Here is a 26,793-nt window from a genome sequence, read left to right on the forward strand (position 1 = left end):
AGCTCTGGGTTTGACATGGCCTTGTATGTTAAGCAAAGATCGCCTCTGAATAGATGATATGCGACAGAGTAAGGCTGGAGTTTTTTTTGATGGTCATAATAGGGCATCTGCTTTAGGCCTGTGATTCTTTTAGTGAGGTATTTCTGCGGCCTTTCCAGTTGTTGCAGATGTCTTGAGAGGTATGTACCAAATGGGGCGTTGTATTCTATATTGAGTCTAATGAGGGATGAGTACAGTGGGACAATGACCTCCTTTTTTCTGGATGAAAAGCCCTTAGTGATGAGGTGTGCCACATAGAAGGATTTCCTGACTGTTGTGGTGATGTGGTTATTGAAGGTGAGACCACTGTCCACCTGTGTCCCTAAGTCTCTTATCACACTTTCGGTAGTGTACTGCCACCTATGTGGTAATTCACCGGTACATGTTTTTTTCCCAAAGGGGATAACTATACATTTCTTGGCATTGAGCTTTAGCCCATGGCTCTGGCACCAATCATCTGTTTCTATAAGGCCCTTTTGTAGGATATCCACATCATTTGGGGATTCAGTAATGGCTCCCAGTTTGCAGTCATCTGTGAACTTTGTTAGCCAGAGTCCCTTAGTGTTGGCCTGTACTTCAGAGATGTAGATGCCAAACAAGAGAGGTCACAAGACTGAACCCTGAGGTACTCCACTTGTCACTTGTCTGGAGCTGGATTTGGAGTGGGCTACTTTTACAGTGTGAGTTCTCTCAGTAAGCCAGTTGGCAACCCATTGGGTGAAGTAGGGATTAATGCCCAGCTTAGTATGGTTTGTCTATGATTCCAGAGTGGGGGATGGTGTCGAAGGCCTTGGCAAGGTCCAGATAGGCTGTGTGGACCACCTTACCCTCGTCCACTGTTCTGGAGACTGATTCGAACAAGTCAGTCAGGTTCAGGAGACAAAATCAGCCCTTCACGAACCCATACTGGATGGGGTCCAGTGTTTGCAGGTTACCAGTGTCTTTGTTTATAAGTTCCATGATAATATGTTCCATGGCTATTTGCTAAGTTTATTGGTAATGCCCTAGTGTGAGATTGTGTAGATAACCTTTGCCAAATTGAGGTATGCTGTGTGCACAGATTTGCTATCATCAACTGCCCTTGTCACATTTTCAAAAAATCCACAAGATTTAATAGGCAGGACCTGCCCTTGACAAAGTCGAGTTGGGTAGGATCCAGGGTTTGGAGGTCACCCTTGTCTTTATTTATGAGGTCAATAATTGATGCGTTCCGTGGACTTACACATGAGGCTGGTCAGGTTTATGGGTGTTGTTAGGCCATCTTTGTGGAGGGGTATAACTGTTGCTGTTTTCCATTCCACAGGAACAAAGCCTGTGGTTAGACTGTGATTGAAAAGTGTACTTAATGGTGATGCTAGTTCATGTTTGAGCCTGATTAGAAGACAGCCTGGGATGCTATCTAGCTCCATAGAGGCTGTGTTTTTTGCCTTGGACAAGGCTTTGATTGCCTCTTTTTCAGGTATGCAGGATGGTGGGAGTTTGAGGCAAGGTTTGTGATAGAGTTGGAGGGAATGGAGTGACTTTTTTTTTACCAAACCTATCCCTAGCAGGTTTGCTATCACTGTGGGGTTAGTGTGTGTGATACCATTGGTCATTATTTCTGCACATGCTTAGGTCCTACCTTTTAGGCTATGTATGTAGCTGTAAAAGGCCTTATGGTTATCCTTGGCTGTGCCAGATAAGTTTATCTCAAACAGGCCCTTAGAGAATTTGACAAGTTGTCTTATTTGCCTGTTGAGACTGAGGATGGTGCTTTTCCATTGTTGGGGTCTCACCTTTGTTTTCATGTACAGCAACCTTTTGCATTTATTGTAAAGTTTGTTGATGCTGGATGTCCACCATGGTGGCTTGTTTTTACTTGGGGCTCTGGCTTTGATTCTTTCTGGTACAGCCAAGTCTATACACTTATGCAAGTGATTGTACAGGTCTTTAGTATAAGCTTCAGTGTACTTACCATTTAAAGCTGGGGGTGGGGTGTCATAACATAAACCTTCACCTAGCAGAGTATAGTTTGCTTGGTGATGTTTTTTAGTCTGTTTTAACCCTTTCTGATTTCTGGTGTTAGTGTTAGCTTGAAGGTGAATGATGTGTGGTCAGATTTAACAGGCTCCAACAGTTGTAGAAGTGCATCTGTTTGACATGTTAGTGAGGACCAGATCTAGTATGTTTGTTACTCTTGTTGGGGTATTAACAATTTCTTTCAGGGCATTTGAGTTAAAGTCAAGGAACTTTTCTGCTCGTGAGTTAGGTTTTCCAGTTGATGGTGGGATAATTGAAATCCCCCATAACCAGTGTGTTTGTAAAATTTGGATTGTCTCTAGTTTGGTCAATTAGGCTTTGTGGACATTGTAAACCATGGAGGGGGATCTATAACTGGCTATGACTTGAATGGGGGTCTTACTCACTGTTACCTGAACTTGCAGTAACCCCATGGAGTTTTCCAGTCCAACTAGATGGGAGGTGAATTTATCTCCAATTTTGACAGAAACACTGCCTCCTTTGTTTCTCACATGTTCATTTCACGGTCTGAAGGTGTGCAAGGCACTGTAGCTTTGCAAGACCAGGGTACTCTCTGAGTTCTTGAACCAGGTTTCTTTGACTGCACAGACATCTACATCTTCCAATGATAGAAGTGCTTCCATTGTGTGCAGTTTTTGGTTTAAGCTCCTAGCATTTAACAGCATTGCCCTCAGAGAGCTCAATCATGTCTTTCTTCATATAGTCTAGTGAAGTACTTCTCATAGGTTCATAGGTTGGTACTAGGCTATTGGCCATAGGACCTATACAAACCTAGCCATAACAATTCCCTGGCTGTTTCTTCCCACACTATTTACTTCCCTGATTCTCATATAATTTACTCCAACATGAACTATGACAGAGTCATAACAGTACGTGCTGCTGAGTGACCTGAGTGTATGCATGATCTAATGAATCCTGGCACTGGACTGGCAGCTGACTGATTTTCTCCTTGTCCAACCTGGTGGGTGGGACATCCATGTGCCTCACTATTGAGTCTACAATGACTAGAATATGAACACTTGTTTTTTGAGTGTTACGCCCTACGGGCTTGGTAGGTGAGACACTGGTGTCACTATGCCCTACGGGCTTGGTAGGTAAGACATTGTTGTCGCTATGCCATACGGACTTGATAGGTGAGACATTGGTGTCGCTATGCCATATGGGCTTGGTAGGTGAGACACTGGTGTTGCTATGCCATACAGGCTTGGTAGGTGAGACACTAGTGTTGCTATGCCATATGGGCTTGGTAGGTGAGACACTGGTGTTGCTACACCCTACAGGCTTGGTAGATGAGACACTGGTGTCGCTACACCCTGCGGGCTTTTATAGGTGAGACATTGGTGTTGCTATGCCATATGGGCTTGGTAGGTGAAACACTGGTGTCGCTATGCCATATGGGCTTGATAGGTGAGACATTGGTATCGCTATACCATACGGGCTTGGTAGGTGAGACACTGGTGGTGCTATGCCATATGGGCTTGGTAGGTGAGACACCGGTGTCGCTAGACCCTATGGGCTTTGTAGGTGAGACACTGGTGTCGCTACACCCTACGGCCTTGGTAGGTGAGACATTGGTGTTGCTATGCCATATGGGCTTGGTAGGTGAAACACTGGTGTCGCTATGCCATATGGGCTTGATAGGTGAGACATTGGTATCGCTATACCATACGGGCTTGGTAGGTGAGACATTGGTGGTGCTATGCCATATGGGCTTGGTGGGTGAGACACCGGTGTCGCTAGACCCTACGGGCTTTGTAGGTGAGACACTGGTGTTGCTACACCCTACGGGCTTGGTAGGTGAGACACTGGTGTCGCTACACCCTACAGGCTTGGTAGGTGAGACATTGGTGTCGCTATGCCATATGGGCTTGGTAGGTGAAACACTGGTGTTGCTATGCCATATGGGCTTGATAGGTGAGACATTGGTATCGCTATGCTATACGCGCTTGGTAGGTGAGATACTGGTGTTGCTATGCCATATGGGCTTGGTAGGTGAGACACCAGTGTCGCTAGACCCCACGGGCTTTGTAGGTGAGACACTGGTGTCACTACACCCTACGGGCTTGGTAGGTGAGACACTGGTGTCGCTACACCCTACGGCCTTGGTAGGTGAGACATTGGTGTTGCTATGCCATACGGGCTTGGTAGGTGAGACACTGGTGTCGCTAAGCCATACGGGCTTGGTAGGTAAGACACTGGTGTCGCTATGCCCTACGGGCTTGGTAGGTGAGACACTGGTGTTGCTATGCCATACAGGCTTGGTAGGTGAGACACTGGTGTTGCTATGCCATATGGGCTTGGTAGGTGAGACACTGGTGTTGCTACACCCTACAGGCTTGGTAGATGAGACACTGGTGTCACTACACCCTGCGGGCTTTTATAGGTGAGACATTGGTGTTGCTATGCCATACGGGCTTGGTAGGTGAAACACTGGTGTCGCTATGCCATATGGGCTTGATAGGTGAGACATTGGTATCACTATACCATACGGGCTTGGTAGGTGAGACACTGGTGTTGCTATGCCATATGGGCTTGGTAGGTGAGACACCGGTGTCACTAGACCCTACGGGCTTTGTAGGTGAGACACTGGTGTTGCTACACCCTATGGGCTTGGTAGGTGAGACACTGGTGTCGCTACACCCTACAGGCTTGGTAGGTGAGACATTGGTGTCGCTATGCCATATGGGCTTGGTAGGTGAAACACTGGTGTCGCTATGCCATATGGGCTTGATAGGTGAAACATTGGTATCACTATGCTATACGGGCTTGGTAGGTAAGATAATGGTGTTGCTATGCCATATGGGCTTGGTAGGTGAGACACCAGTGTCGCTAGACCCCACGGGCTTTGTAGGTGAGACACTGGTGTCACTACACCCTACAGGCTTGGTAGGTGAGACACTGGTGTCGCTACACCCTACGGGCTTGGTAGGTGAGACATTGGTGTTGCTATGCCATACGGGCTTGGTAGGTGAGACACTGGTGTCGCTAAGCCATACGGGCTTGGTAGGTAAGACACTGGTGTCGCTATGCCCTACGGGCTTGGTAGGTGAGACACTGATGTTGATATGTATCATGAGTGCTGTGGGAACTGTGTTACTTGTAGCAGTCATATGTTTTGTGGGTCTCTGGTGTCTCGGTAGGCTTTTTGAGAAAACCTCCATGCATGTTGATTTTTGTGTTGGATGCATACTATGTGTATGAGTAGTGGTACTATGTGCATGTACAGTTGTGGGTGGGTTGACAACCTCTTCTGTGTTACTGTTTTGAGTGTAAGAGAGCATGGATTCAAGATTCTTGGTGTAGATATACCTCTCACACTCTGTACTAGACTGAGTTATTAGTAGAGGGTTGTCGGTGTACATGAGACAGTTACTACACTGTCTCAAGATACCAAGTCAAGAAGGTTGACAGGAGAAACAGCAATGGTCCAACTGTCCATAATGCTAGGTTGAAGACTGTTATCATTAGGGGTGCTATTCGGGATTGATCAAGAAGGAGCTCTGTGGATGGATATTTCTGCCGTTTTTTTTTTTTTTTTGGTAGTTTAATAAGTTTCAGCTCACTAGCAGTATTTCTTTGACTAGGACAGTACTAAAGATGACTGTTACACTAATGTGCCATAGCTGTAAGTAAGGGAAAAACTGTTGAATTAATGTATCTGGCTATGGCACACAATTGAGCAGCAGTGAGTGATGCTGCAACACACAGACAAGTAGAAATCTGCTCAAATTCAGGGCTTAAATACCAGAAGCTAAACCTTAACAAAACTTTAAAAAGGTTCAAAAGGATCTATGAGGATGCCTATTCCAAGGCCTACACCAACCAGCCTTCACCAGACAGGGTCCAATCAGCACAGTTCTGTCACTAGAGTACAGAAGGGCCCCTTCCAATCAAAGATGGCCTAGGAAATGTGCTCAGAACAAACAGCCACTACAAACAGACCTAGATGCAGCAAATCTGTATCTGGACTATGCTACAGCTACTAGCTATCCTAGTTTCAGCAGAAACCACTAGAAAATGTTTAACACAGCAGAAAAATAGCAGTGAAACACCAAGAAAATATTAAAATGGCAGAAAATCAGCAAGGAGACCCTAAAGAATGTTTTAAACAGCTAACAAATAAGTTATTATAGCACTGCTTGGCTGGAAAACCAGAACAAGCAGAACAGATTGCTTTGTGATAGTGAAAGAAACACCAGCAAATAATTACCAAAAAGTGAAAATAGCAAAAAGAACTTAGTAAATAGTGAAAACAACAATAAAATTTAATTTAACAGGCACAGTAAGGCACATAATTGCAGCACAACAGTGTAGATTAGTACACAGTATTTAAATACAGTATTAAAGTAGGTGGCAGGTAATAAAAAGTACAGTAAATAGTATAAATAAGCAAAAAAAAAAAAAAAAAAAAAAAAAAAAAACAGGCAACTTCTGTTTTTTGGAAGCTCAGAAGCCTGTAGTCATCCGGTATCTCACCTCAGAGTTGTGGCTGATAGCCCACCTCAATTCAGCTCTGTACAAATAAGCAGAAAGCTGCTCAAATGCAGGGCTCAAATACCAGAAGCTAAAAACGTGAAAAAAAAATTAAAAAGTACAAAAGGACCAATGAGGATGCTTATTCCAAGCCCTAGACCAACCACTGTTCACCAGACAGTTCCAATCATCACAATCCTCTCACTTGAGTGCAAAAAGACCCCTTCCAATCCAGGATTGCCTGGAAAACATGCTCAGAACAAACAGACACTGCAAACAGACTCAGATGCAGCAAACCTGCATCTGGACTGTGCTGCAACTGCTAGCTACCCTAGTTTCAGCGGGAACCAATAGAAAATGTTTAACAGAGCAGGAAAAATAGCAGTGAACACTAAAAAAACATTTGAACAGCAGAAAATCAGCAAGGAGACCCTAAAGAATATTTTAAACAGCTGCAAGTCCCACCTCTACATATATGCACAGTAATAGTGATGACACACCTCCCTGCCCAGTGTAGCACAGTCTCCCCAGTAACTGCTACAGTTCTGACACCCACCAAATTATTTTCAAATGTACCACCAAATACATCACTGCTCACTAATGACACATTGTGGTCTTCCCCAACTATACGTATAATGATAACTGGGTCCTGTCTCGACTCTCATTTGCTTGGTCAGCCTGTGCCTGAGGCACAGTGTTGACAGTCTATGCATGGAATAGCACTGCTTGGATGAAATTGTTCATGCAGCAGTTTTACCTTTCTATGTAATGCTTTATTCTGCCCATAATTACAAATCAGCCACTGCCTCTTAGCTATTGCTACAAGAAAATGCTCCAGCCTTCACCTGAGATCATCCTCTCCTTCCTTTAGCTCCTCTACAGGCACCTATACAGGTTCCTCCTCTTTAACAAGCTTCTTCCCTGCAGTCAGCTGCTCCACAGCCTTTTCATCAGGCTCCTCCTCCTCCTTAGACTCCTCCCCTACATTTATCTCCTCTACAGGCCCTCATCACGCACCTCCTCCATCATGAGCACCTCCCTTGCAGCCATGTCCTTCACAGGCCACTCAACAGGCTTCTTCTCCTTCACACGCTCCTCCTCTACATTTAGCTCATCCACAGGCCCTTCATCAGGCTTGTTCTCCTTCACAGGTTCCTCCCTTAAAGTTAGTTCCTTCACAAGCCCCTGTTCAGTCTCCTCTTACATTGCTGCAGCTGGCCCATCCTTTTCCTGAATGCGTTTCCACCATTGAAACAATATGCATCTAACCATGTTATGTAACAACACACACTGAGAGTATCTTACTGCATGTGGCAGGGTCATACTGCAAAGCATCATCAGATCCATCCAGGCAGCAGAAACAGGCATTCAGCAGGTCAACACATGTTTAGCAGTGATCCAGTTTTGTGACAGTGCATAATTGTAACTATTCTCTGTCATGGCCTGGGTATTTTTAATGGTTATCATTATCGATGGCTCCAGGGCATATCTTCCATCACCAGTAAGATGCCCCTGGATAAAATCACCCCACACGAACTTCTGGTAAAAGTCACAGGAGTGCCATATGTTGGAGTTATGGGCACTTTTTAGGTGGCATGGAGACATGTTGTATATTATACCCTGCGCAATACAGACCCCTTGGCAGATGGTAAAGTAGTAACCTTTGCTTTTAATAGACCTTTGCCCCCCCAAGTTCCATAGCTAAGACATTTGTTGCAATGTAGATGTAGTCTATGGCCCCCAGTATATCAGAAAAATGGGATATGGCATAAAAGCTTCCCCCAGTGTTGTCTGGAAATCACATATGCTCTCCTTTATGGTGCAGTATCCTTAAGGCAGATGCTAGGATACTCCTACTATGTCCCTTGTTAGCTACTGAAAAATCTCTGTAGCTAGTATTTTCAATGTTATATATACATTGGTATGACAGTGAGCTGTGTACCCCATGGGCTTGCATACTAAGGTAACACATCTCAGCTTCTGCATGATAACTCTATCTACACAGTAGTGGTCAGTGTTGTGGAGGGTGCAATGCCACACTGGATGATGATGCATGTCACATGATTACTGGCAGTAAGTCCAGCCTGTTACATATACAGGCTGGCCAGAGCAGTGGCTATCTGATATATATGTAATTGTGACTTGGCTCGTGTAACTGCAGTCATTAATGCTGGAGCCCACACCTCATGTTCTGCTACATACCACCATGTTGTTTGCTCTCATTTGCATTTCCAATCTATGAACTTGTTGGTCCAAGTATGCACAAACACTTCCCTGACACACAAATGAATTATTTCCCCCAGCAACCCCTTCATTAGTCTAGATTAAGTATGTGCAACCACTAAACTGACACAGTAAGTTATTTTGCCCTGTAATCACTTCCCCTTCATTAGTCTAGATTAAGTATGTGCAACCACTAAACTGACACAGTAAGTTATTTTGCCCTGTAATCACTTCAGCAGTCTGACAATGGATGCACAAGCACTTCCCTGACACACAAATTAATTATTTCCCCCAACAACCACTTCAGTAACAGTTCCTAGTATGTGCAAGCACCAAAATGAAACATTCACCCAAGCGACCCCTTCAGTAACATGCCTTAGTATACACAAGCACCAAAATGTAATATTCACCAAGGTTAATCCTTCATTAATATATCAGATATGCACAGGCACCAAAATAACACATTCATCCAAGAGACCCCTTCAGTAACCTGTCCAGCTATGCACAAGCACTAAAAGGAAACATTTCCCCAAGTAACCACTTCAGTAATATGTCTGGTTATGCACAAGCACTAAACTGAAACAGTTCCTCAACTAACCCTTTAGTAACATGCCCTCGTATGCAGAAGCACCAAAATGAAACATCCACACAAGCAACCCCATCAGTAACATGCTCTAGTATCCACAAGCATCAAAATGAAACCTTCACCCAAGCAACCCCATCAGTAACATGCTCTAGTATCCACAAGCATCAAAATGAAACCTTCACCCAAGCAACCCCATCAGTAACATGCTTTAGTATCCACAAGCATCAAAATGAAACCTTCACCCAAGCAACCCCATCAGTAACATGCTCTAGTATCCACAAGCATCAAAATGAAACCTTCACCCAAGCAACCTCTTCTGTCATATGTCCAGGTATGGAGAAGTACCAGCTGAGCTCTCCTTGCCTCTCCATGTTCTGACTGAAAACTTCTGTTTTTTGGTGAAACATCAGGGCTATTTACACTCTTTGTATGCAAATGCATTCATTATAGATTCCTGTCTATGAATCAAACTCATGCGCATATGTGTAAAGCCCCTTAACAGCTTAGTAGCTGTCCCCCTATCACCTATGTGTTAATCATGTTATGCTTTTCCAACAGGGGATCATGTCCACAAAAAGTACTCCACATTTCTATAATCATCCTGAAGGTCTGGGATTTGTACAACCTTACAACACTGCTCTTCGCAGATCACCTCTATGAAAATGGAAAGCCCCCAGACTATGAATACTGCCCTAAGCCTTGGTCATTCACTGTCCTACTTATACCACATCAAATCAAAATCCCAAAAAGTTCTCACACAACTTAAGGTTGCCTGTAAAATTTTTCACCTACTAACAGTAGAAGCCATGCGAGCTATCACCATAAACATTATAACTTCTAGAGTAGAACATGTCCTCCCTTCATCTGCTTTTAGCTCATCACAGAACCTGCTTATCCATCAAAAGACTAAGAACAAATTCTTGATATTCATTACGGTAGCCCCAGTAATGACTGCCTTCACACTATCAACTCTAGAAACTACTGGCTTCCATCTCCTTCCATAGTTTTCCTCCTCTTTATGCACTCACATTTAAGCTAATCAGTGAACTCTTTTGCTTCACATTTAGCCTACTTTATTTCCATAACAACATGTTATGAAACTCTGACAAACTCCTGATCACCCTTTAGTCTATCTGTTGCAAATAACTCTTTTTATAGACTAGCATCAGGAACCTAGTCTCTTGCAAAATGTAGCATTCTTCTTCATCCTAAGTGTAAAAATATGTGCAAGGACCACCTTAAATAATCCCCTCATTTTAAATGGTTTAACACCTCAGGATGACAACTGCCACCCTCCTCCTTCTACCTCATCCTCTTTTACTGCCCCTCCCCTTCTCTGCTCTTCCAACTCCTACTGAATCTACTCTTTGTTCTTGCCCTATTCTCGGTTCTTACCCTATTCTTGGTTCATGCACTACTCTCAGTTTATGCCCTATTCTTGGTTCTTGCCCTTACTTCCCTACTTCTCCCTTCTATATTTTACCAACTATCTCTGTCTTTAATCCCCAAGTGATGTTATGTGTGGCCTAACATTCCAATACTCACCAAGATGTAGGCCTTTCACTCTGAACTTGTCCTTATTAAATATCTCTTTTTTCTTTCTCTTCCTCCACAAAGACGTCTCTTGTGTTTGAAGTGAATGTTTTTCCATTTTAAGATCCTTTTCTTGTTGAATACTATCTTCTTTTTAAGCTAATAGTACTATTTATGACATACCATTTCACATACAACTGCTGTTTTATGGCCTTGTCATCACGGTTGAAAGAACTGTTACTTTATTTATTGTCTGAACAACTGTGTTACATACATAATTTGTTTCTTTTCCTTGCCTTGGCTTGCTGGAAATGCAATTGTTTCATCTGTTTAGTCCAGGTTGTCCCTGAAAAGGGTGTTCAGAGCAGTGTACCTACCTTTTTAACAAGCAAAAAATGATAATGCAAACAATACAACTGATATATTTTTTTTACATAAATGAACAATACTTACCAACACCTTGTCTCAGCTGTTCTTGTGCTTGCAGCTCTTCCAGGAATTTTGTACCTTCCAATGATATCCTGGCTGCAGAAGTTAATATGCAAATGTAAGTATGCATTAGTTAATATGCAAATGTAAGTATGCATTAGTTAATATGCAAATATAAGTATGCATTAGTTAATATGCAAATGTAAGTATGCATTAGTTTAAACAAAACACAAGAAAACAGTCAGTATGAGACACTGTTTAACTAGATTGCCTTCCTTAATTCCTTAATGTAATATTTTTCAAATTTGTATATATTCTTAAATTATTATGTGCCTTTTATATGGTATACCAACACAAATCAAAAATGTGAAGCTGACATTATCATTTCTGAAGGGCAGAACATCTCACCTTATAATATACCTATTTCCGATTACAGTACGGTTATGAATATATGTTCCCAAACAGGAAAGTTTACAACCAATAAATGCATCAACATCACTAAAAGTTCATTAAAAAAAAAAAAAAACAGAAAGACAGTTGTATGAAATTACACAGGTAGGTACCCCACAGCGGATACAGAGCTGGTGCAAAGAACAACAACATGATTACGGTCCCCTAAAGTTATCTATAGTACAATGTCAGTTATTCTCATTAGTGGTAATATATAATTAATGACCGTGGGATGGGTAAGGCCATTCTAACAAATGGGATAAGTTATTTTGAACACAAAAAGGGAAATTGGCTAGGCTTAAAATGGTCCGCAATGGCAGCTAGCCTAGTACTTACCTATGAACCTATGATAAAAATTAAGAAAAACACAGATCTTAGTAAAGGAATCAAAGAAAGGAATCTGAAACTGATGGATATTACTTGGATAATGAAAAAATCAGAGAGGCACAAAATAATAGGATTGTACCATGCCACTGCAGATCTTCTAGAAATGCTATTTAATAAATCAGTCTTAGCATGCAGAATCACTGCTTTTTGGAAATGAGGACAGATCTTAACTGAACCAAGCAATCAACAGAACAATGAGCCTAAAGTGTGTCTTCATTATAAACCAATCAGAGACTGGATGTCTATTTTATCACAAACAAATGTCACTTTGACTGTGTGAACAGGTTCTGGATTTAATAACCGTTTATTAATGTGTTACATCAGCACCAGAACAAGTGTCAGAATTTCATATTGTCTAACTGCAGGTAAATAATGCCTCTGATAGGGTCTATATTATATGAATGAAAGTTAATAACATCGAACGCTCTAAAGAACGAAAATGCCAGACCTCAAAGTGCTTCTTGTGGGCTCGCAGTACAGTGAAGGTCAGGATATTTGCCCGTTCCTCACTGTAGTGGGATCTCAGAGTTGAAACATCTACATATCAGACAAATTATCAAAAAAGTAGCTCCTACCACTGGTGTACATCAAGGGCTGAGTCACTATTATTGCAATTTTTATTGGTGATATCAAAGAAAACAAATGTCAAATAAATAAAGAAAGAAAGGGAACCTATATAGGCAATAACATTCTCTGGTAATTGTAAAATAGAATATGCAGTCATACCACAGCCTGAGTTCATTTTTTATTTTTATAAGAAATAATTACAAATAAATCACTAGCAGTTCTCTATACACCATTTCTAAACATGTCTGACAGGCTTACAGTATAGAAGGGATCAAACCCTGACTTGTAAGTCTTTTATTGGAAAAGCTCACCCAGGCTCTGCTACAGCTTGCTGTGAGGGAAAGGTTAGTTTGCTTTTGATTTTTTTGTATTCTGTATTACTTTATTGCCTTCTTCTGTTTTGTATACTGTGATCTGTTTTCTTTACACTGTGTTTTGTTTTACTTGTATTCTGCTTTCAATTGCATATTGAAACTTGGAAAGAGACCACAGCTCTGTCTCTTGTGAGTCACACAGAAATGTTTTCCCACCCTTCCACCCTGGTACTGTTGTGTTCTTAAACACAGCTGTCTTTCTAGTTGTCTGCCCTTATGTTAATTTGACCACATATCTCATTTTGTCTCCCCTTTGACGGGCTGTTGTGAGTAAGCACAAAAATAATCATTTTGTGAAATCCCTCCCCTTCAACTAATTAAATTTATTGGCCATGCCACTGTATTCCATAGAACCAGAATATAGAGGTCCCACCCCTTTTCAGTCTATCTTGCCCTTTTAAAACTAGTGGCTCTCCACTTAGACAGCTAAAGGTTAGCCCCCCTTTCATATCTAACTGCTTAGTGCACACTGCTGGTCTTAGAAAATGAACCCTTCTTTTCATCTTGCTTTTAAAATCTGCAACATCTATTGCAAGACCAATAATTACTGGAGAGCCCACATTCTGCCTCTCAGTATTATAGGTTCATAGGTTCATAGGTAGGTACTAGGCTATCTGCCCGAGGGCATTTATAAGCCTAGCCAGAGTGTCTGCTTTCACCGGCCCATTGATTAATTAACTGAGCCTCTGTCAAGCAGAGCCAATGAAGTGATCCCGGGGTGTATTTTCCTTTTACCCATCCACTCATCAATGCTTCTCTTGAAAAGTGTTAGTGAGGGGCTCTGCCTAATGTCGTTAGGAATTTTGTTCCAAAGCATGGGGAGTCTCTGTGACAGGAATCTATCCCTCCGGCATGTTCTATTTATTGTTGTGGCGAGGTTTAGCTCAGTAGAGCGCATGGCTCACAGTGACTTGGATTTCTTTAGGTTCATAGGTTCATAGGTTCATAGGTTCATACTAGGCTATCTGCCCTAGGGCATTTATAAGCCTAGCCAGAATGTGTTTGGCTTTCGCCACCCATTTTAAATTTATTTTGCTATGCCCTTTTTCGAGGTTAGTATACTGTGCCTCTGTCTAACAGTGACACAGAAGTGATACCCGGGGTAAACCTACGATCTCCCATCCACTCATCAAGATTCCTCTTGAAGAGAGTCAATGAGAGACTCTGGCTAACCTGGACTGGGATTTTATTCCAGAGTGAAGGGAGCCTCTGGGTTATGAATCTGTCCCTCCAGCATGTCCTATTTATTTCAGTGCTGAGGTTCAAGTCTCTCGAGCGCGTAGCTCGATGGGATTTGGATTTTCTGAGGTGCAGCATGTCCATTCATTCCGGGTTGGACATGGCTTTGTGCGTCAGGCACAGGTCGCCTCTGAACAGGCGGTATGCCACTGAGTAGAGCTGGAGTTTCTTTAACCGGGCAGCATATGGCATCTGTTTGAGCCCTTTGATCCTCTTGGTGAGGTACTTTTGGGGTCTTTCCAGTTGCTGCAGGTGTCTGGTAAGGTACATCCCAAAAGGGGCATTGTACTCAATTATGGGCCTGATGAGGGATGAGTAAAGAGGCACGATGACGTCCCCTGATCTAGATGTGAATCCCTTCATGATTAGGTGAGCTATATAAAATGTTTTTCTAACCACTTTGGCCACGTGGTTGTCAAATGAGAGATTGCTATCAACTTGGGTCCCCAGGTCCCTAATTACTTCTTCTGTACTTAATGGATTACCACCTATGTGGTAATTTGTGGGCACTTTGTTTTTGCCAAAGGGGATGACTATAAACATACAACAGGTGGAGCATGTCCATCAATTCTGAGTTGGACATGGCTTTGTAAGTCAGGCAGAGATCACCTCTGAGTAAGCAATATGTCACTGAGTACAGCTGGAGTTTTTTCAGTCGGACTGCATAGGACATAGGTTTGCAGCCAGTAATCCTCTTGGTGAGGTGCTTTTGTGGTCTTTCCAGCTGTTGGAAGTGTCTTGTGAGGTACATCCCAAATGGGGCATTGTACTCTATGATGGGTCTGATGAGTGACGAGTAGAGTGGCACTATAACCTCTTTATTTCTAGATGTGAACCCCTTAGTAATTAGATGGGTCACATAGAAGGATTTCCTAACTACTTTGGCAATATGATTGTCAAATGAGAGATTACTATCTATCTGGGTCCCCAGATCTCTTATTACCTCTTCTGTATTAAGGGGGCTGCTGCCTATGTGGTAATTTGTGAGTGTTTTGTTTTTCCCAAACGGGATGACTATGAATTTTTTGGCATTTAGCTTGAGGCCATGACTTTGACACCAGGTGTCTGTCTCAGTAAGGCCTTTTAGAAGGATGTCCGTGTCAGCTGGAGAGTCAGTTATGGCTCCCAGTTTGCAGTCATCTGTGAACTTGGTTAGCCATAGTCCTCCTGTGTTTGCCTGTACTTCTGAGAAATATATGCCGAACAGTAGGGGAACTGAGCCTTGCGGGACACCACTTATGACTGGTTTAGAGTCGGACCTGGAGCCCACTATTCCTACTGTGTGATTTCTGTCTATAAGCCAGTTGGCAACCCATCTTGTGATGTAGGGGTTTATGTTCAGGCTGGTGAGTTTTTCTATAATACCTGAGTAAGGAATGGTGTTGAACACCTTGGTGAGATCAAGGTAGGCTGTGTGAACCACCTTTCCCTCGTCTATGGCCTTGGTGACTGTCTTGAAGATATCAACTAGGTTTATTAGGCATAATCTGCCCTTAACAAATCCGAACTGGGTCAGGTCAAGTGTTTGGAGGTTCCCAATGTCTTTATTAATGAGGTCCATGATGATGCGCTCCATAGACTCACAGACCTGGCTAGTCAGGCTTATGGGGCGATGGTTGCCAGGGTCAGTTGTGGCCCCTCCTTTGTGGACCAGAATAACCGTTGCTGGGCGCCATTCTATGGGCACGTAGCCTGTGGAGAGGCTGAGGTTGAACAGTGTGTTTAGATGGGAGGTTAGTTCGTTCTGTAGTTCGTGCAAGACTCAGCCTGGGACACCATCTGACCCCATTGATGCTATGTTTTTGGCTTTTGAAAGGGCTGTTTTCACCTGTGCTTCTGTGATTTCTGGAACACTACACTTTTCTGGTATTGTTGTGGGCCCTTTTGAAGGTGAGAGGGAGGTGAAGTTTGCATTGAATCTATCTGCCAGGATGTTGGCAATATCAGTAGGTTCAGTATATTTTGTGCTATTTTGCACTAGCTCAGAGCATATCTGCGAGTTGCCACTTAGATTCTTGACATAGCTAAAGAAGGCTTTGTGGTTATCTTTTGAATCCTTGGCTATTTTTCTTTTGAAGTTAGCCTTGGATGATTTTATGAGGGACCTTAGTTTCTTACTGATACTGATCAGGGATGCCTTTCCTTCTTGGGATTTGCTTTTTTTCTGAACTAGTTTCCTCCTTTTATTGTATAACCTGTTTATGGCAGGGGTCCACCAAACTGGTTTCCTTCTCTTAGGGGAGTGAGTCTTGGTTTTGCTAGGGATGACACGATCCATGCATCCTTGTAGGTGCTCACAGAGTGCAACTGTAAAGGATTCTGTATCTTGGGCAGTGTTATCCTTGAGCATAGGGGCTGTGAAACCTACCACCTCTGCCTTAAGTAAGGTGAAGTTTGCTTTAGAAAAGTGTTTCACTGTGGTTTCCTTGGTTGGGGGTGTGGACATCCAGGGTGATTAGTTTATGGTCTGATCTAACCAGTGACGGGTTGACCTCCGGTACGGAACACCTGTCACCCATGTTGGTAATGACCAGGTCCAATATGTTGTGGCCTCTGGTAGGGGAGCTTACCAGCTGATCCAGGACATTTGAGTTGATAAATTCCAGGAAGCGCTGAGCCTGGGAATTTGTACTCAAGTAGTTTTCCAAGTTAATAGTAGGGTAATTGAAATTGCCCAATATCAGGGTGTTCGCTAGGACCTTCATGTTTTCCAGTGTCTCGAGAGTGGTGGTCCTGGGTCATGGAGGGTGATCTGTAGCAGGCCACAATTTGCATTGCAGATCTGCCTGATGTTAGCTGCGCATGGATGATCTCAGAGGTATCATGCTGCGCCACTAACCTGGAGGTGTGAGTATCCTTAATGAATATGGATACACCCCCTCCTTTTGTGTTTTGCTCCGTGTTCTGTGGCCGAAATGTGTGGTATGAGTTATAGCCCAGTAGTGCTGGAGTGCTCTCTGGAGCCAGGTTTCAGTTACTGCACAGATGTCGACGTTCTCCATACTTAGGATTGTTTTGAGCGCATGCATTTTGAGATTTAAACTCCTGGCGTTGAGTAGCATAACCCTCATTTTTTTACTTGCGCTGTTTATGGAGGTGGGTTTGAATTTTGAGCCTTGCCTAAAAAAGGCACCATGGGGGCAGCAAGAGCCTTGGCCAGTATTCGAAAGCCAAGGGGTGACAGGTGCAAGCCATTTCTTGCGAAGCAACGCGGCTTGTCAAGCATGTCATCCCAGGCTGACAGACACTGGATCCCCTTTGAATGACACTAGAAGCTTAGCCAATTGTTGAAATTGATAATTTTTTCTTTATACTGAGGTATCGTTCTTGGTGAGGGCAGGATGCTACTCAGGGTCAGGGTCATACCCGCCTGGGCTACATGATCAGAGAGCTCTTCCATGTCTCTTTTCATGTAGTCCAGGGAGGTACATCTCAAGTCATCATCTTGGGATTAGTGCATTTGTTTTCTCCTGATGAGAGGAGTACAGGGACATTATTTCCTGGAGACTGGTGATCACCAGAAAGCCTAATAATGGCTTCACAGGTGACAGCTTAGAATTTGTGCTTATATTCTGCTCCTGGTGAGAGAAGGAGCAGAGTGTATTGATTTCTGACTATTTCTGATTGAGCACTGAGTGTCTGTGCTTAACATTCCTGATACATCTGGTTGCTATTCAAAGCATCTACCAGGAAAAGGTTTCAACAAGCCTACAGACCCTTGCATCATCTGGGACAAGACTGTGGATCACCATATAGTCTATGTCTATTTCTCATGTTGAGATTGTTGCTAAAGTTTTGCTTCTGAAGCAAAGGACTATTACATTCCAGTAGAGTGAAGCTGTGGTGAGACCAGCATTAGTAGTAGCCAGGCAGTAGCCATTCACATGACTCCCCTCTTTTCATCATTCTTGACAAGCTAATTATTTGTTTTCAGTAAGTATTGCTTAGATTTGTTTATACCTTCAGAATATCTGCCTAAATACTTCATCCTTAAATTTTCAGGGTCTACTTATTGGTTTTGTTTCAAGTGTTTGACAGGTGCCCTGTATAGACACAGACACCCTGAGTGACATTTTTTTCTGCAAGAGCATGATTGAAATTTCACCAATACGTAGTTGCACACAGAACAGCTAGTTTGTAGTAACAAGCACTGTCCCCAGAGTTGCAAACCAGATACTCCTGACTTTGCTTTATATTCTCACTCCAAGTGTCTAATTAATAAAAAAGGGTCTGTTGCCATGGATATGAACTTTCCCACGATTTCCATTACTAGCTTGGTGGATATGGGCATCCTGAGGCAATGTAGAAATAGCCTCATGTTTAATGATAACCAGTTAATTTTCAAACAAATTGCTGTGGTACATAAGAGATGCATTTGCACAATGTCACTGGAGGCAAAGCTCTTACATAAAAGTACTCCTAATGTCATCAAGGTTGTCAGTAGTACACACGCTGCACCTATTGCACACAGTTCAAAGCAGAAACATAGACCCACATATGTTGAGGCACTAAAATGTAACTTCCTAAACTCCACAGACCTCCTAGATGAGGTACACATAACAAATACCCTCAGCAGCCCCAAAATGTACTCTTTAAAACAACACCCCCATCAACACATAAAGTCACATATCATGGAGCCTCTACTTCTAAGTCCATAAGACAAGCCACCCCACAATCTAACATTCTGTTAATTGGAGACTCCATTGTGAGACAGACTGATGTCCCTCTCACCAGCCAGAATAAGGAGAAAGTCACAGTCAGTTACTTATCAGGGTCCAGGATCTGCCACATTACACATGCACTCAGGTAATTTGACCACAAGTGGCAGTATGTCTCAGTCATAGTCCATATGGGTGTGAATGACCTGAGACTTGCCTCCCTGGACTATATGAAGAGAGACATCATGGAGCTCTTGGAATGTGTACCCCAGGCTGGTATGACCCTAGTATTGAGCAGCATTTTACCTTCTACAAGGATAATGTTACAATAGAAACAACTTTAATAATTGGCTTAGCTTCTAGTGTTATTCTAAGGGGGTGCAATATTTGTCAGCATGGAAGGCGATAGTCAACAGATCATGCTGCTTTCCAGGGATGGTCTGCACCTACCCCCCTCTAGGCTTTCAAATATTACTTACAAACATTGTTCTCCCCCATAGAGCCTTTTTTAGGCAATGCCAAACTAAAAGTACTTCTGAAATAGCAAATCAAAACCAAGAAAATCAAAGGGTATTACTACTCAGTGCTAGGAGTCTAAAGAAAATACTCCACTCCCTAGAAGTTCTCTTCACCCTAGAGAATGCTGACATCTGTGCAGTCACTAAGACATGGTTTAAAGCCATGGAGAGTACATGACTCCAAATGTACAGGCACAGAAATTCCTAGATTTTGTAAACACCAACCCTGGACAGACTGGCAATGCACCAACCAGGGGTGCAACCATACTGGAATGAATTGTCCCTAATATAAAAGAGTACTGCACACCCCCTAGTGTATTGTCTTTTCTGGTAAGGTTAGACCCCCAACTAAACCTGGATATTCAGGAACTAATTCTAAGGCTAACTTCTATCTAATAAGTGATACGCAGGCAACATTTCAAGCTCCCGTAAACCCTGAGAACACTGCTTCCTATGCAGAACTGTTCACTGAAACCCTAAACAAACATGTAAATTACTGCAGAGAGGCAGCTGTACCCACCAGGGAGAAGTACAGACCTAACGCAAAAAAAAAAAAAACACCCTGGTGGAATCACACAATCAATAGGCTGTATAACAGGAGGAAGAAAATCATGGCAAACATTAGGAGGTGCAGCGCCCAGTAGGATAAAAACATTTTCATCAAACAACCCAGAGGGCAAATAAAGTCTACCAAAGCCAAATTATAGGTAAATTTGGTCTCCCAGGCCATGTACATCCACAAGGCATTCTTTAGCTATGTCCACAACCACAAAGGCAATATACAAGTGTGTGCAGAGCTCATGGTAAACAGAACTGCATATACTGAGTCAGAAGATATAGCAAATCTACTGGCTGATAAATTCAGCTCCAAATTTACCCCTCTCTCCCCCTCAACCTACCCTCAAGAAATACCGTCAAATATAACTCCCTCTGCTATCACTAGGGAGCAAGTCCTTAATGTTTTCTCTAAGGCCAAGAATACTGCATCAATGGGCCTAGACAATATCCCAGGATGCTTCTAAATAGCATGAGACATGACCTATCAGGTCCTCTGAAATTTCTGTTTAACTGTAACCTCCAAACAGGCTTTGTGCCTCATGAATGGAGAACAGCAACAGTCATCCTTCTACACAAAGATGGGCCATCTACAGACTCTGGAAACTACAGACCAATAAGTCTCGCTAGTCTTATATGCAAAGTCATGGAAAGAATTATCATGGAAATGATCAATAATGATATAGTAAACCTCCAGACACTGGACATAACCCACTTTGGCTTTCTCAAGGGCAGGTCATGCCTACCCAACCTGGTGGACTTCTTTGAGAAAGTCACCAAAGCAATGGATGAGAGCAAAATGGTTCACACTGCCTACCTTGACCTGGCCAAGGCATTTGACACAATACTCCACTTGGGCATCGTTGAAAAACTCAGAAGGCTAGGTCAAACTCATATGTCACCCAGTGGATAGTTAATTGGGTTGCAGACAGGACACAGGAAGTCAGAATTGGGGAGCCCACCTCTACAAAGAGGCCAGTCACAAGTGGAGTCCCTCAGAAATTGGTACTTGGACTTCTCCTTTTTGGCATTTACTTCTATGAAGTCAAGGCCAGTGTCAGTGGTCTCTGGCTCACTAAAGTTGCAGATGAGTTTAAGTTAGGAGCTGTCATTGAATCCCACACACTGACACAAATGTTTTCTAGGATGGGCTGACACAGACAAATAACTGGTGTCAGAACCATGGACTAAAACTAAATGCCACGAAATACATAATAGTATCTTTTGGGAAGTCATCCACCCCTGGTAACTATCATATTGACAGCACACTCCTTAGAGTTGACCCAGCAGTCAGGGACTTAGAGACACACAAAGACAGTGATCCAGCCTTTGACCATCACTTATCTACCGGAGTGAGAAAATCATTCTATGTTCCACATCTTATAAAACAAGGTATGATATCTAGGTTCAAGGAAGTCAATGTTTCACTGTATTTGGCATTCACCAGACCTATCATTGAGTGCAGTGCTCCCTTTGCTATATACCTAACCAGGCACATCCAACAATTGGAATGCTCACAGAAGTTGCTCACTATAAGAATGCAGGGAGTAAGTAACATGTCCTATGCAGACCTCCACAAGGCTCTATCCCCTGTATCATATCTCCTACAGGCTGTTAAGGGGAGATCTGTGCCTCGAATACAGGGCATTGTCGGAACCTACTCTGATGGACCTCCTACATATCTGCAAAACAAACAGCACCAGGATTACCCATTCTAAAGACTTAAACCTTGCCTGTGATATAAATAGGACCTGCTGGAGAGACGGGTATGTATCCCAAAGACTACACCATTTGTGAAACAGGCTCCCCATCAATGTGAAGCCGAGTTCCTCCCTAATCCAATTCAACAGTAACTTGGGCAGTTGGAGGGGGAACGAGAAATTCATCCCTGGTTTGGCACCTATGTCTCTAATGGACACAGGTAGCCTGTAAATGTTTGATCTCCCAAACCCCTGTTTGTACTTATCAAGGATACCAGAACTTGTCAGAGATTTAGGATACATTGCTAGGTTTAAAAACGCCCTTGTGGTCATTAACCTAGTAAACACCTATGAACCTAAGGAGACCAGAGTTTGATTAGTAGCCCCAATACTAGTGAAGCCAACTGGGGAGGGGGAGAAGAAAGGTGACCAAGGCTGCTCATTTCTCCCAGGTGCATCTCTGAAGGCATTCAGTACCCATAATTTCCCCAGGTAGTGACCAAAGAAATGGAGCTTTTGTATAACTCTGAGAAGTTCCAAAATCCTAGGCATATGCATGGTTTAGGGCTGAAGTATAAACCCAGATTTCTCACTCAGCCCTCACCCATAAGAGAAAGAAATGGGCTATAAGTATTCAGCTTCCCTCAAGAATGACCAGACCAGGTTGGCTAAAGTAAGAATTAGGCTTGATGGCCAAAGCAGGGATCACGGCATAATACTAAAGATAAAATCTTTTGCATATTGTCCTCAGATAGAAAAATGTATTGGCTAAATAGTGATGGTCAAATATAGATACCACCATAAAGAAGATCTGATAAAAAAAAATTGTTACTGTTATAAATACACCCTTGGCACCCAAGAATCCAACTTCATGATATAAATCTGCCTGCATGTTAGGAGGAGGTAGAAAGCTACAACAAGGCATGCACAGATTTTTTTTGTTTTGTCTACAAAACCAAGATAAAATTATTAAAAATGAAAAAGGGTCTCTTACAATGAGCAACATAAAAAGACATTATCAGTAATATAGATTGCAGTCTCACCATTGGCCACATGTCTGTTCCTATGTATGTTTTTTCTCTTACTCTAAATGTTTGGCATTTCTAATACCTTGACAGGAATGGATGCTATTCATAAGTCAGGGTAATATTAAAGTTTATGAAATTAGTAATGCTTCAGTCTTTGAAGTTTGCCAAGACTGTTTTTCTCAGCACCTGTGGTGAACTTAGAATTTCTTTTTTCAATACTTCATATGGAGTTATATGTACCTGCAGCATATATAAGTGAGCTTTAAAATTATTTTTAGTAGTCCTCTTAGTTGCTCTATTAATGGAACTATATATGTCTCTTTATTCCACATTCCTAAGCACAAAAGGCTGACTTTGACTTAGACGGCACCAATGAGAAGGATTATAAGAAGCCAAAGAATAAGATCCTGGTAAATACCTTTTTACAGTCCCCACCTGGACACACCTTTGTTACAAGCCCCACCTGGGCACACCTGGTGCATACCTTTATTACAACCCCCACCTGGACATATGTGGGACATACCTTTGTTACAGCCCCCACCTGGGCACAGTATTTTCAGAGTTGGATTTGCATGCATGAAAAACCTGCAAGCTCTCACATGTTTGTTCTCATTCACTTGGCTGAAAAGTGGCTTCAGCCAGATGACAACACTGCAACTCACAAATCACCATATTGGTGGTAGCCTTTGCCAGATGACAATACCACAACTCACAAATCTCCATATTAGTAGTGGCCTTTGCTAAATGACAATGCTGCATCTCACAAATCATCATATTGGTGGTGGCCTTTGCCTTTTGACAATGCCACAACTCACAAATCACAATATTGGTGATGGCCTTGGCCAGATGACAACTCCACAACTCACAAATCACTATATTGGGGATGGCCTTTACTACTAGTTGATTAAACAATGTGCCAAATTCCCATCTCTGTGGCACAGGCCTAAAGCCATGACTATATCCTAAATGACTCAAGTTTGATTATAGGTATGGGGGTTAGAGTAGCTGGACAGGGGAGGATGGGATTGATTGACTTGCACTGGATTTTTCATAGTGAGGGAGGGAATTCATGCCACTGGTCAGCCAAATTGCTCATCTGCAGATAAAGTTACACAACAATGATGACAGGACTGAGGGACATGGGCTTAGTGTTCCAGACTGATGATGGCAGCCCTCAGACATATGTGTGGTGACATAGACATGCCAAGGAAAGGAATAGAACACCCTGCCAGGGTTAGGATGCTAACCACATACACTTTGATGTCTGTCTACATGTTCAGTTTTTCAGTGGTGTGGTTGGCACTATCAGAGACACACTTCTGCCTCCTGACCCCACGGGTTCTTAATTAATGTGGGTAGGATTTGTTCCACCACTTGGATATTGCTGAATATGGCCAGTTATGATGAGTCCTTTACTGTGAACTGTAGTACTCACTTCACAGCATGTTGGTAGGATCCTTGCCTTGATGTACCATAGCTAACAATCTACTGCTTTCATCAGAAATAGACATCAGAGGCACTCTACCAGTTTCTGGAAAGTGATTCGGCAGATGGCACAAAGAAACTATATCAAGTTGCAAGGCAAAGACAGAAAGATAAAGAAAATAACCATCATACAGCATTCATGTCAGTGGCTCAACAGGTAACAGGTCTATACAGACTGAGCTGACTGGAGGAGGGGCACTGACCCAACTTTGATCTATGATATATAACAATAAGTATCCTGTTTCTTTTGCTTATTTTTACTAGTTATTGCTTATTCTAGTCATTTATAGCACTTTTTATCTCTATTCTCTAGAGTCTCCTTGCTCCTTTATCTGTTTAAAACTTTAATTTAGTGGCTCACTGCTGTTTTTCTGCTGTGATAAACATTTCTGTAGTGTTTTCTTCCTAGAATAGTGTAGCTGGTAGCTGTAGCACAGCCCATGTCAGGCTTGCTGTCTCTGTGGCCTGGTTGTTTGTTTGCATTGTTTGTTCTGAGCACATTTTCCAGGCCATTTTGGCCTAACAGAAGCCTTTCTTCACTTAGTGAGACTCTTTTGTTGATTGGCTGCTGGCTGGTAGAGGTTGGCTGATCTAGGGTTTGGAGTAAGCACTCACTGTTTTTTTTTTTTTGAGCTTTTTAAAAGTTGTTTCAGGTTGTACTTTCTGGTATTTAAACCTTAACTTTTTGAGGATTTCTGTCTATACAGACTGAGCTGAGTAGAGGAGGGGCACTGACCAGAACTCTGATCTGTGATATATAACAATAAGTATCCTGTTTTGTTTTACTTATTTTTAATAGTTATTGCTTATTCTAGCCATTTATAACACATGCTGCATACATTTTACTGTATTTTATTGCTATAAACTAATCTGCACAGTTGTACTGAAATTGCCTTACAGGGCCTGATAGATAAGGTTTTTACCGTCACACTGTAAAACATTTTTCAGCTGGTTTCACTGTGTGAAAGGTATTAACTGCACATTTTCTCCATTTATTAAGCATCTGTTTGCTTGTTCTGATTTCCTGTCAAGGAGTGTATCATATAACTGATTTGTTTGCAGTTAAAACATTCTCTAGAATATCCTTGCTCCTGTATCTGTTTAAAACTTTCATTTAGTGGCTCACTGCTGTTTTTTTCTGCTGTGATAAACAATTCTGTAGTGTTTTTTGCCTAAAATAGTGTAGCTAGTAGATGTAGTATAGTTTCCCACCCTGTCTCCCTATTGGTGTCTTGTTCTTATACTAGTGGCTTTGCAGATGCCCGCCCCTACTGTAAATGTGATCTGGGACACACTTCCCAGTCTAGTGTCATTAACTGATTCTACCTAATGCAGAGAGAGCATTTGAGAAGGCCAACCCACTTAGTTTCTTAACCTTGAATTATCTTCTCTTCCTCCTTTCTCCCTTTCCACTAAAAAAAAACACTTCGCTAGAATCTACCATTCCTAGACTCTCCTTGTGGTCTGACTGAGTGTGCTTCTCAAACAATATGGAAATATAGAGCTAAGTATATTGTTTGGCACTTTTTAACTGTTCAGAGTTCTGAACTGTCTTAACTTTTGCTTGACTGAATTAATTATATATTTGCTGACATTATTTTTTGATACTCTGTCTTGATTTTTCCCTAATTTACTGCTTTCTGCACTTGCTTTTAGTCATTTTTTAATTTAATTGCATTTATTTAAACTGCATTTGCTTTAGTATTGCTACACACTTATGTGTGCTAGCTTGCATTGCACTTTAATTGTTTTTACTGCTGTTTTAGCTGCTTTTCTGTAAAAAAAGTTCTAAGCTTGTTTCCTGTAACTAGTCTAGTCCAGATACAGATTTGCTGTATCCAGGTCTGTTTGTAAACTTTTGAGCCCTCCAAGCCTTTCTGTGTTGGAGGAAAGCCTTCTAGCTTATCAGTGGGAGTGGTAAGCACTAGGTAGCCTATATACCACAAGAGGAGTGGTTCCTGGCCCAAAAATTGTAATTTATTGGCTGTTTGGGCAGTTTTTCCATCCCTTTCAACTTTCTGGGTTAAAAGCCCATGTTTCCGCTAGTTTCCCACCTTTTCTGTTACTAGTCTAGTCCAGATACAGATTTGCTCTATCCAGAACTGTTTGTAAACGTTTGAGCCCCCCAAGCCTTTCTGTGTTGGAGGAAAGCCTTCTAGCTTATCAGTGGGAGTGGTAAGCACTAGGTAGCCTATCTACCACAAGAGGAGTGGTTACTGGCCCAGAAATTGTAGTGTATTAGCCATTTGGGCAGTTTTTCCATCCCTTTCAACTTTCTTGTTCAAAAGCCCGTGTTTGATCGAGTTTGCACTTGTTTAAGCTCCGCACAGAGGTGTAGAGCTGAGAAAAACTATTACTGGTGCCAGAAAGTCTGCTCTTCAGTTTTTCCCTTAGATCTTGCTAGTTCTTTCTCTCTTGCACTTCAAATAGCCAAATTGCTTTGCAATTCAACAGGTTTTTGCAGCAATTATTGTAACACACCTAAGTGCCATCAGCATTAGTCATTCTTCAAGGAAATAGCTCCAGTACT

At 42.3% G+C, this 26,793-nt stretch overlaps 1 protein-coding gene across 1 annotated transcript in view; it reads right to left on the reverse strand.

Moving 5' to 3' along the window:
* Positions 1 to 11,303: 11,303 nt before the first annotated feature.
* LOC122803967 (arachidonate 12-lipoxygenase, 12R-type-like) overlaps positions 11,304 to 26,793 on the reverse strand; it is a 173,872-nt gene continuing 158,382 nt past the window's right edge. Inside the window, exon 3 of the mRNA XM_044073645.1 lies at positions 11,304 to 11,398. Coding sequence (XP_043929580.1) covers positions 11,304 to 11,398 — 95 coding nt within the window. The remainder of the gene's footprint in view (positions 11,399 to 26,793) is intronic.

Source organism: Protopterus annectens, chromosome 6.part0 (genome assembly GCF_019279795.1).
Source record: "Protopterus annectens isolate FY-2018-M chromosome 6.part0, PAN1.0, whole genome shotgun sequence".
Lineage (NCBI taxonomy): Eukaryota > Metazoa > Chordata > Ceratodontiformes > Protopteridae > Protopterus > Protopterus annectens.